At 35.9% G+C, this 13,223-nt stretch overlaps 1 protein-coding gene across 1 annotated transcript in view; it reads left to right on the top strand.

Moving 5' to 3' along the window:
- Positions 1-13,223, top strand: part of LOC122816591 (uromodulin-like) — a 197,676-nt gene that overhangs the window by 134,775 nt on the left and 49,678 nt on the right. The window contains exon 3 of the mRNA XM_044089490.1: positions 3,731-3,982. Within this exon, the coding sequence (XP_043945425.1) occupies positions 3,731-3,982 (252 nt within the window). The remainder of the gene's footprint in view (positions 1-3,730; positions 3,983-13,223) is intronic.

Raw genomic sequence — 13,223 nt, 5'->3', positions numbered from 1 at the left:
TTCATATCCTACCTCCATCCATCTCATTCTTCATTTGCTAATCAAGTGTTGTATCCTCCATTTGCTTCCCCTGTGCTCTCATTTGCTACCTTTAATTTGGTCAAAAAATAGATAAGTACACCACACACACACACACACACACACACACACATGCTCAAAAATGCCTTGTATATAAAAAAAATCATGTTACTGTGGTCATACTTTCCACAATAGTTTGCAAACATCAGCACTGATAACTATAAACAACCACAGAAAAATGATACTTATGAAAGTATTACAAAACGGAAGAAAAATCCTTAACAAGACAATTTGCTGAAGAACATAAGGAAGAGGCAAGAAGACAGTAAGAGTAAACAAGAAAGTCCAGCAAAGGATCTGATAGAATAAGTAAGGGAAGGCATGCAATCCAGGCTTGACTGTTATGGAAAGTAAGAGAGTGTCACTGAGTCCAGAAAGATGGTGACAGTTGACACTACACTCTGACCTCACATAGAACATGGGAAGAAGGGTGGTTGCTGCTGCTGATGATACAAAAATAAATGTATTGGCTTGTCAGGGTGCATGGTTTATGGCTTATATTTATAGACTTCTACAACCTTGTTGGGAAAAAAAACACTGTTTCAATGTTTCCTACAAGCAAGCACATTTTCTATACATCTGATAATTTAATATGAACTAAACTTTTGTTGCTGCTTAATGTTCCAGTTCTCAAATGTGTACCCAAGTCTGTTTTCCCACTTATTTTTAGCTTATTAGCAATATCCAGGAAAATAACTACAAAGAATTGAAAAATACAATACAATGTACATTATTAACATTATTATCATTGTTTTTAAATTTAGCCTTATATACAACATTTACAGATGAGTGACTTGTCCTCTGTATAGGATAATAAAGATTCTAGAAGTAGTTTGTAATGTAACGAACAAGTAGTTACTGGGCTATTGAATTGTAAAATGGAAGAGTAAGATTGTGGAGCATAGTAGAATGTCAGTAAATTGATGGAAATATATTGAGCTGAAAGAATGTGCAGTGAAGTGAGTAAGATGGAATGTGTGGGAGAGACATTTAAAGGAGGGAATAAGGAAAAGGGTATGGGAGTGGTGTCTAGAGAGGGGTCATAGGTAAAGAGCAGATAGTCGCAAAATGGTCGACTAAAGCATGCCAATATGAATTATTTTGTCTGTGTAGATAATTCTATGACATTTAGTGGATGAGGTTTAGTGGACATCAAAAATATGAGGTATTACCTTGATGAATGCCATAAACATGACCATGTTTCCAGACTTGAATAAGTACTCAGCTGTCTTGAACTGATTAGTTAATAATAAATAACAACCAGACCAAAGGAACATGAGGAAACCTGCATTTACTTGGTCATAAAACTAGTATTATTAAATTGCCAGATCCCACATGATAGTTACTCACCTCCCTGCAATTATGTGGGTTCATTTGCATTGAGCCCGTCTATTTCTCAATATGAGCTGTAAACACATTCCATCGTACTTACTTCATTACGCATTCTATCATTCAATTCAATATATCTCCATCACTTTACTGACATCCTGCTATAGTCCACAATCTACTCTTGTATCTTATCCCTCTGTTAAATGTATCTCTCACACATTCCATCGTACTTACTTCATTACGCATTCTATCATTCAACTCAATATATCTCCATCACTTTACTGACATCCTGCTATACTCCACAATCTACTCTTGTATCTTATCCCTCCATTAAATGTATCTCCCACACATTCCATCGTACTTACTTCATTACGCATTCTATCATTCAACTCAATATATCTCCATCACTTTACTGACATCCTGCTATAGTCCACAATCTACTCTTGTATCTTATCCCCTCCATTAAATGTATCTCTCACACATTCCATCGTACTTACTTCATTACACATTCTATCATTCAACTCAATATATCTCCATCACTTTACTGACATCCTGCTATACTCCACAATCTATTCTTGTATCTTATCCCCTCCATTAAATGTATCTCCCACACATTCCATCGTACTTACTTCATTACGCATTCTATCATTCAACTCAATATATCTCCATCACTTTACTGACATCCTGCTGTACTCCACAATCTACTCTTGTATCTTATCCCCTCCATTAAATGTATCTCCCACACATTCCATCGTACTTACTTCATTACACATTCTATCATTCAACTCAATATATCTCCATCACTTTACTGACATCCTGCTATAGTCCACAATCTACTCTTGTATCTTATCCCTCTGTTAAATGTATCTCTCACACATTCCATCGTACTTACTTCATTACGCATTCTATCATTCAACTCAATATATCTCCATCACTTTACTGACATCCTGCTGTACTCCACAATCTACTCTTGTATCTTATCCCTCCATTAAATGTATCTCCCACACATTCCATCGTACTTACTTCATTACGCATTCTATCATTCAACTCAATATATCTCCATCACTTTACTGACATCCTGCTATAGTCCACAATCTACTCTTGTATCTTATCCCTCTGTTAAATGTATCTCTCACACATTCCATCGTACTTACTTCATTACACATTCTATCATTCAACTCAATATATCTCCATCACTTTACTGACATCCTGCTATACTCCACAATCTACTCTTGTATCTTATCCCTCCATTAAATGTATCTCCCACACATTCCATCGTACTTACTTCATTACGCATTCTATCATTCAACTCAATATATCTCCATCACTTTACTGACATCCTGCTATACTCCACAATCTACTCTTGTATCTTATCCCTCCATTAAATGTATCTCCCACACATTCCATCGTACTTACTTCATTACACATTCTATCATTCAACTCAATATATCTCCATCACTTTACTGACATCCTGCTATAGTACACAATCTACTCTTGTATCTTATCCCTCTGTTAAATGTATCTCCCACACATTCCATCGTACTTACTTCATTACGCATTCTATCATTCAACTCAATATATCTCCATCACTTTACTGACATCCTGCTATACTCCACAATTTATTCTTATATCTTATCCCCTCCATTAAATGTATCTCCCAAACATTCCATCGTACTTACTTCATTACACATTCTGTCATTCAACTCAATATACCTCCATCACTTTACTGACATCCTGCTATACTCCACAATCTACTCTTGTATCTTATCCCCTCCATTAAATGTATCTCCCACACATTCCATCGTACTTACTTCATTACACATTCTATCATTCAACTCAATATATCTCCATCACTTTACTGACATCCTGCTATACTCCACAATCTACTCTTGTATCTTACAATTCAGTAGCCCAGTATCTACATAGTATCTGCTGTGCTCCCTGAAAACTGTTTACACTTAATCTCAGCTGAAGCAGAAGTTGTCCTGTATGCTATCACTACTGGTTCTGCTTAGGTTTCTTTACTACTCTTTTACCCTCCTCCAGTCTATTGCACTGTATGTAAGATGGTTACCCAGTATTTACAGATTGCACTGGACTCTCTTCTCAAGCAGGCATACTAAGACTACATGTCAGTCACTGTATAACTTTGTAAAAGTGACCAAACATTGTGATGCCTCTGCCTTTGTTTGTTTGTCTTAGTATCAAGTGTTGCACAATGTTTCTTGGTCCTCATGCATAAAACATTTATATATTGCATTAAATATCTTCTGTCGTTCTGCCTAATTTGGTATACATTTATTTATTTTTCTTTCATTTACAGAACCAACAGCATAACTGTTGCAGGATCTATGACCTATGTTACTACAATGCAGATGTACAAGTACTCAAACTATACAAGGCCCTACACAGTCAATGACATGCCACTTGTCTTTATTGTTGGAACACCAGCGTACATAGGAGCAAGTGTCCAAGGTGCAGATCCATCCATGTTTGCACTCAAAGTGCAGTCGTGCTATGCAACACCTACCCACGATTCAAATGACCCTATAAAATACCCCATTATCTCTGGTGGGTAAGTGTTACATAGTTTTATTAATTCTGGTAAGCAAGATAAAATCTCCTTTGTGTTTGAGCCATCGGCTGCATACTAAGCCATTATGGCTTTTTTCACTAGAGTGATGCATTGGCAGTTTTTCAAAACAGCAGATCAAATCATTTTAGCACTGGGTTGATTGTAAATGTGATTTCTTATGTAAACTGCAGTATCTGTTTGACTAGCTACCAATAAGGAAAACTCAAAGTGCATTTTATATGTATATGATTAAATATACCAGCTGTGAACATGGTTATTCTCCAAAAATTACAGTTTGCTGAGCCTTACATATTGAAAGGTCTGTTGCAGGTGAATAATATACTTTTCATTCTTTACTCACAGAAGATTATCTATCTAAAAAGTGGGAATGTTGTCTCTTTATAATTCAGTAAGTTATTCAAAGAAGATAAGAGATGCTTCCAAGTTCCCAATAATTCTGATATTTCTTCCATATGAAATTCAACTACAATGGTAGACAGTGACTACAGAGTGGTGGTGGTGAGGGCTCCAGAATGAAACTAAATGAAACAGGGTTATATTATGACAGGTCAATGACTACTTTCCTGTGATAAACAGAAGCTGGGATCTGTCATTTTCATATGCACACTCTTTCAGTACCTACTCATTCTGTCCACTGTAGTAACTACATAGATAATCAGATATTTGACTATAATCAACATGGCCAACTTTAGGGGAAATAGAGCCCTAGTAAAGGACTTCATAGTATCTCTCCACTGCACAATAGCCCTCCACCCATGCCACCCCCTCAGTTTCCTCTCCCAATATAATCTAAGTAGATTACTTTTTATTTTTTTCACAGCTCCTTATTGAAATGTCGGTACTCATAACTATGAGTGCCAACAACCCCCCCCCCCCTCCCCAAAAAAAACATTTTTTTTTGCAGGGGGTTAAGCCCATGCCACATTCTCCAGAGTTATATATACCAATTCTGAAATTACGATACCTCAGGGAAAAGTGAATATTACAAACACTTTCTCAAAAGTACAATGTATTAATGAAGCATGTTTTGAAAAAATGCACAAGCAGTGCTGGGTTTGAATTCACATTAGGGATACTTTGGGGGTCAGGATTGCATAATGATTAAGATCTTCACCTTACAGATATAAAATACTGGGTTTGACTCTCATCTCTGATTGTTGGCTATGCTTCCAATAGTATGTAGACTGATACCATAGTATTTACCAATGAACCTATAAGAAATGGCCATCCCAGACCTGATGCATTCAAGTCCATTTTTTTGGCCATTCGGCCTCTGTATTTCTGGACTCACTCATGCAGATCCAGACATATCCAAGGGTTACCTTTTTCACACTTTTCCTTAGTCATCCACTTTTACCTCATTCATTCAATCTATCCCGAATGGTGAAGACTGCAAATAATAACTGTGGAGAAAGTATTGAATTAACCTGATAAGAAGCCATGCATTTCTATCTGTTCTGAGGTGCATTTTGAGTTTTTTTTGCAATCCTTTTATTCTAATGATGCCCTAATAAAAATCATAAACTAGAATGAAATGCATTCTTTTTTTTTCTTTTTTTCACAGTAGAAATAAGTTATGTCCAAAATTTGATGTTCAAAGTTAGCTAAATAGTAGTTCCAAGTAAAATGATAAGACAAATGCTTGTAATGTACAGAAATCAAATCTGACAGCAGGACCTAATTGATTACCCCTCCCAAAAAGTGGAAGTCACTTCTGTTTACCCCTGCTGTGCTGGACTGAGATAAAAGTGAAACAACAAATAACCACAGTCATATATTTAATTTTGTTCTTGTCATACGTGTGCAAGGTGCTCTTCCTTACCCCTAACCACAAAAGGCATACAGTTGATGAGTAGCCAGTCTATGTTAGACAATTACAAATGTGAAGGAGCAAAGTGCCACAATTATATAGCTCAACGTGTTGCTGTCAGACATATATACATACCATGCTTCTTTACACCTGTTCACAAATGTTAGTCAGATGTGTGCACATCTGATGTCTTATTGCAAGGAAAGTAAAGCAATGATGCTTATAATATAACATTCCAATTCCTTCTTTCTAAACTGTCCACTTCCCCCAGACAACCTAGAGTAACCTTCTGTGCACATCATATTGGCTTGATTGTGAGGAAAATTAAAGAAATAAGAGCATTCTGTCCCTGGCCACACAAAATCTATAGCGACCATTTATGTGCACTGCTGAGCAGGGCTGGTTTTAGACTGTATGGGGCCCATGACAGAGGAGGAAGATTCGGCATATTTCTACCACTGTGTCAAAATCCTTTCATGCAACTTGAGATCTGTGGGACCCACTCTACAAATGTTCCAAAATCATTTCATACAATTTGAGGTACATGGGCCACTACTCTGAGGTTAAAGAAGCTCTACAATGCATTTATGTCTTACTTTGAAATATATTAACTTGTTAAATGCTCTTTTTTCCTATGGATAGAAAAGTTAAATACGTTCCTCTATATTGCATATGCGTCCAAAAAAGTTTGGTCATATGCGTTTTCTCTTTCATGCAATGCGCACATATACTAGCACCTCCCCTGAAAACTAATGCCTCTTACAAGATATCCCGCCCCACCCACACACACACAAACATATGCACATACACTGATGTATGCATGCACGTACAGTGTACCATTAACTACAAAAAAATGGAAACAATTTAATTTACCTATGGCACTTTGGGGTACTGGAGGAAATCAAAGCTCCTAGACAAAGCCAATGCAAAGACTGGGAGGACATGCACAAACCACACAGAAGGAATAACAGTCAAGAACTCAACCAGTGAATGACGTATCATGAGATGGCAACACTATGTGCTGTATCACTATGAAAATTATCAGTTATTATCACATACATCCTATTCAGTCACTCACAATACCAACGTTAGCAACCAACTGTGTAAAATTCTGATGTTGGACTGTGATAGAATGTGCAAGAAACTATAGCCAGCTTGTTACCTTTAGATGCACTGCAATATCTCCAGTACACACCTACATAGACAATCACTTTCATCCACAAACAACCCTGTATCCATAAGTTGTAGGTAATTTACTTTTTACTCAAACCTCATAGGTCTGACTATGTTGAAAAAAAATATGGTCATAATAATGTATTCCAGCTTTATCATATTAAATATCCGCTACTTATGCAAAGCCAGATTATTGGATGTTTAACCTAAGGAAATGACGGTGGGGTTAATCAGCTTGATCAAAAGACAGACTCTGTGCCAACCATTTATAACTGTTTTGACTGGGTACACCTCATATCTCTGATTAACATAAAAAGAGTGGCTAAAGTAATATATTTTAACTCTGTTCTACACAAACAGCAGACTGGGTAAAGATTTTCAGATCACCCAAATACAAATTATTATATTATCTGATAATGCCAGCATAATGACTGTTTAACTTGATCAAATAACAGCAAAGCCAGTCAGATTCATTTTCACACACACAAAGACCCTGTATCCAGCAATTATAGCCATTTGTTTCATAACCCATACAGAAAATGACCCCCCACACACACATACACACATGTACAAAATTGTGGCCATGCAGACCCTTGTGTGAGTGTAAAAATGTCAGATGTCTGATTGTGAACAATGAATGAACAAACACATAAATAATGACCATAGTAATGTATTTCACATCTTTGCTATTGGACCCTTTCAGTCCATCTCACTGCAACATCCAGAACACTAGTAACACACACACACACACACACACACACACACACACACACACACACACACACACACACACACACACACACACAGATAGCTTTATAAAATACATTACCATCCTGCAGACTGGGTAGCAGTGCCTTGTTTAGTACTATTAAAAAATACTTGCAGTTCATCTGCATATAACTGCAAGTTTTTTTTTTACTTTTGAGTTAAATTGCCTTAGGCACCAGCCATAAGATGCAGCCTGAGTCAGCTGTAAAGGCTATTTCAGCTTCATCTATCACCCCAATTAACCAGAGAAAGTTAATCTCTGCCAACTGAAACAGTATGACTATATAAACTCTGGAGGAACTTAGAAAACCAACAAGTAAACAATTCAACAGGCTATAACCTAGCTGACTATACTCATGATGAATGTTCATAGAGAGACAAGATCTACTAAAATACATAAAGAAACCTTCCACATGATTAGTGTAATGTCAACTAAATAACAAAAAAAAGAGAGAACCTTTGGATCACTCCATCATTACAAATTTTATTAAAATCATTTAAACATTTTAATTCCAAAGAGTACATACGGACCTTTATCAGATATCAGCAATGAATACAAATTTCATTTAAATACTATTCAAAAAATCACATGACTACATTTTTCCAATTACAAATTGCTTAGACCTAATAAGAAAACAGGCAAAATTAACTGAACCATCAATTCAAATTGCTACATCAACTCCTTACTCAGCAATAGTGATTCCAAATCAACTCACCATAAAATCTTTTCTAACATGCTCTAGTATAAAAAATGGAAAGCTATAAGTCTCACATTGTACACTATGTTTGCAAAGGGCATTTTTGTCTTTATTTAAGATACTTCTCATATTTTCTGCTACTAATTCTTTTAGCTTTCTGTCTTACTAATGAAAAAAAAGTTGCTAGCTAAGCACTGAGTATGATAAATTATCCAACTGGTTTCATAGCTGTATCTCCTTTAGATCCCAGTATACAATTTCTAAACACATTTACAACATTAGGACTATTTGCTGTCATTCCACATTGCCTGCATTCAAACCAGGGAAAAGTGCCACTGTCCTTATTAGGCAGTTTACTCTCATTATGTGTGCATTTAAATCTTTTTAACATGCTTTTAATATTGGCTTATCAAGAAACCAAGGGAAATTAGCTATAAAATCCGTCAAAATTTCATTAACCTTCAGCACAGTCCATTGTTGTCTAGTGATGTTCTGAAATGGTTTGTTGCCAAATGTACAAGCTAATGGTACTACCATCAGATTAGTTTTGTCATTGAAGCCATTATCTGCGGTTTCATTTTTATCTTTAAAATTCATAATAAGCTTATATCTGTTTTTCCTATTATTGCAAACTTCATTCAATGCTTCATTGATTAAACTGCTAGGATAGAGCCTATCAAGAAAAAACAGCTATTTCATTACATTTATAAATGGTTACCTCTTCATCTGAGGTTAACCTGCTTTGTATGTAACAAAGGCATGCTAAAATACTTTGAATATTTATAACCCCTTATAGGTTTTCTATACAGTATATCATCAATTTCAATTTGCCATCCTTCTTATGAACAGTTACATCTAAATAGTCAGTACTGTTATTATAATGTTTGATTCAAACTTCAAGTACACAGATGCTGTGTTTATGTGCCCAATAAAAATCAATCAACTTCTCTTAATGTCTATTCCATAAAGAAAACTGCTGATTTCGCATTCCCCTTCTTGCTCTCTCTGTACTTCTCTGCTCTACTATTCTATGCTGCCTATTCTGTAATTTACAATTTCCTTCATTGTACGAAGAAAAAAAATTAATAATAATAATTTTATGTTTTTCTCTCTGTATTTGATCTTAGCTTAAACCTACTAAATGACTCAGTACAATTTTGTTCTGACCAATGTAGCCAATGTACTGTAATTCACTTGACTATTATTATATATTGTATTCTTTGTCACTGCTGATGTTTGGAGCTTTTCTCCCCGCTCCCCGGGCCTCTACTGAAAATGGACATATATCCAGTTAGACTAGCCCGATCAACAAATGTAAAATAAATAAATAAAATAAATAAATAAAAACATAATCAACAAGGCTAATACATAACATACAATATTTAAAAAGAACATTATTAAAAATATTCAGTTTTCCCATGCAGCCAAGTGTAGGTGCCATAACCACAGTCATTGACATTCCCATTAACTGTTGATAACACTGATCTTTAAAACACACAAAAAATATTATTCAACACTAAACCAAGTAACACACAAATGGGATCAATGTCTGTACCACTTTCAAGCTTTAAACAACTCAGGAAATCCTTATACATGTCTGTATCCTGTAAAGTAAATATAACTGTGTAAAACAACACTACATCCCTCTTTACCAACATGGTATCAGAAGAAATTTCCACATCACTGAGTCTCTCTCTAACAAAAAAATGTATTTCTAATTAGATGTTTTATTTTGCTTAATGTTGTTGTGTCTTTCGGCTTTTCCCGGTTAGGGGTCGCCACAGCGGAACTCCGGTCCGCTAATGACAGTAGTGTTTTACGTGCCGAGTTACTGGTCCTGACGCACAACCTTCAATGAAGGTACGCCCAGTTCCTGCATGTCTCCACATAGAAGATGCTCTAGCTGAGAATCGAACAAGACAACGTCTTACTGTGAGGAGATAACGCTACCGCAGCACCACCATGTAACGCTCAATAATCACTTCCAAGGATTCTGTTTTTGATCCCTTAGTTGATACATTAGGCCTAAAGGGAAGATTTAGTAGGTCTTTTTGTATCTTAGGTATCCCAAATATAATCGACAACCTTGTATATTTAGTAGTCAGAAATACTAAACTTGTTCAGTAAAAAGCACATTCTTGGTATAACTGATATAAAATAAAATTGCTCTTTTTATAATGGTTAAAAACAGCCATTGAGTCAAGAGCCTTATATTGTTCACTATTATCATTTATGCCTTTATTATGTTGATCTTCATTCATCACTACTATACTTCCTGCTTTGTCTGCTATCATGATACATATGTCAGTATTAAAGGATAAAACATTTAATACCTTCCTTTCCTCTTTGATTAGACTGTCGTTAAAAACACCTTATTTGTCAACTGTTTTATTATAAAACATTCCTCTTAAAAAAATTTCAAAATCAGGTTCACAATTCTTTAAATGGAGCTGTAAAAGCACAGGGGTGGGGGGGACTCAAATTCCTCAAACCCATACTTTGACAATTATTATGACATTCTTTATGCCTTCTATTAAAATATACTTTTACATTTCTGATTACATGGCCTGGAACAGAGGGATTTTATCACATTTCTTTGCATTCAAAAAATTCTTGCCCAAATCAGTTGGAAAAAAACTAGTCCCACTGTTTCTGCTTCCATCATGGTTTGACCAACAGTCTTCACAATTATATTAAAACCAGTTGTTGCTTCAAATGTCATGGGTAGAGATTCTTGATTTAAATAAAAATAAGCTTTGTCACAAGAAAAAACTCAAAATGCAGTTGCATGCTGCCTCAGTCTGTGAACAGTCATGGTGTAGTTAGTAATGCTGAAACCAGTCCATCACAAAGAAAATATCAAACATCTAATCAGAATGATTTTTTATCATGAAGTCACCAATGAAGCACTATGCTTATCCAGTACATGGTCTGCAACAGCAATGTTTGCCAAAAAGAAATACATTAGGTCTGTTTAATTTAGGATAGAACATTCTAGTTTACCTTACTTACATTTATGCCACCATGACCCTCATAAGAAAAAGCATTTTAGAAAATTAATATATATTTCCATAAAAATACAGGAAAGGGAGATAACTTGGATTGGAACATTTATGTATCAGTTTACATTTGATAACTGGATTAGGGCTATGGTCCAAAATGTTCTTTTCTGCAATGATCCAGCCACAAGAGCACCGTGTTCAGAATGAAAAACTGAATTATGTACGCAGAATATACGTGTGTTGTTCCTTTAAGAAGTATTTCCAAGGTCAGCACGTGCATATAAATAGCAAATGTGCTAGCTTCAGAGCCGTTTTGAGAGTGCAGCCAGAGAGTGAGCATGTATGAGAGAGAGTCAGTTTGTTTATAAGTTTATCTAAGTTAAAGTGATTGCCTCATTCCTGATGTGTTTATACATAATAAAGTTGCTTGAATGGAACCCGTGGATATTCATCTGTTACATCCTGACTGGGCGAACGACAATATACATTTGTTGAACATGAATATCCACAATGTTCAAAGACAGACCCTTTGATAAAATATTTGGCTCATTATCTATCAATCTGTGGGAACCCAAAATGTTAATATTAAATGTACCATCCTGTTTTGTAACGTCTCCACTACTGATTTAACCGCATCTCTTCACATTCAAGGAATTCTAGTCTAAATCAGTTATAATAAAAACTAGCTTCATTGATTCTGTTTCCATCATGGTCCCACCAGCTATCTTCTCAATGGTATTAAAACCAACTGTTACTTCATGGGGACTCATGGTTTAAATTAAACGTTTATTCAACACAGCAGGCACACTCAAAGTAAGAAGGGCACTGCAGCAAAACCACTTGGCTTAGGATCCAGAGTCTATAACAATATATGTGAAGTATAATGTTTGTTATGTAAATATAGTTACTTTTATGTGAATGTATATTTCACCATGTGACTAGTGATAATTCAATAAAGGTGCTTGTAAAATAAATAAAGTAAATAAAAGAAGAGGACAGGCTAGAAATGGTGTAGGAATTGTGATGAGAGAGAGGCTGACTTCAGAAGACAGTGACGGATGCCATCATAATTAGTGACAGACTCATGACAGTCAGACTCTAGTTTAATGAAAAGATAGTATCTATAATATCAGCCTATGCCCCACGGCATGGTCATGATAGTGAGGAAAAGAGTGCATCAGATAGCAGTTGCTGAAACTATTAGATAAAACAGGGAAGCATGAATTTATTGTTAATAATGTGTGAACTGAATTCACATATCAGGTCAGACAGAGCAGGATATGAGGACTGCCTAGGTCCACATTGGTGGGGTAACAGGAATAAAGAAGGAGAAGTCATTCTAGACTTCTGTCTAGCAAATGGCCAGATAGTAGCCAACACATGTTTAAAAAAGAGAGATAGTTGCAAGATCCCATGCAACAGTGGACAGCATGCAATTCATGTAGACTTCTTCTCTGTAAAGAAAGGCCACTGGGGTAGAATCAGTAGTTGTAATATAATCCCCAGTGAAACAGTCATCTCACAACATAAACCACTGGTTGCCTCATTCGGCTGCAAGCAGTGGTCAGAGAAGGCTTTATAGTCAACAGAGGCAAGGCTGAAAATCTAAAGGTGACTGGAGAGAAAGCACAACAGTTCAAGGAATTACTTAGGGATCTAGTATCTCAAGAAAAGGAGGAAATAGGTTGAATTGTAGAAGAATGGCAGCACCTCAAAACAGCATATGTGAGGACTACAGAATAGATAGGCGAGTATGGAAATAAGGTACA

This window comes from Protopterus annectens, chromosome 1.part1, assembly GCF_019279795.1.
Source record: "Protopterus annectens isolate FY-2018-M chromosome 1.part1, PAN1.0, whole genome shotgun sequence".
Taxonomy (NCBI): domain Eukaryota; kingdom Metazoa; phylum Chordata; order Ceratodontiformes; family Protopteridae; genus Protopterus; species Protopterus annectens.
Note: the sequence above shows the minus strand (reverse complement) of the source record. Positions and strands in the feature narration are given on the sequence as shown.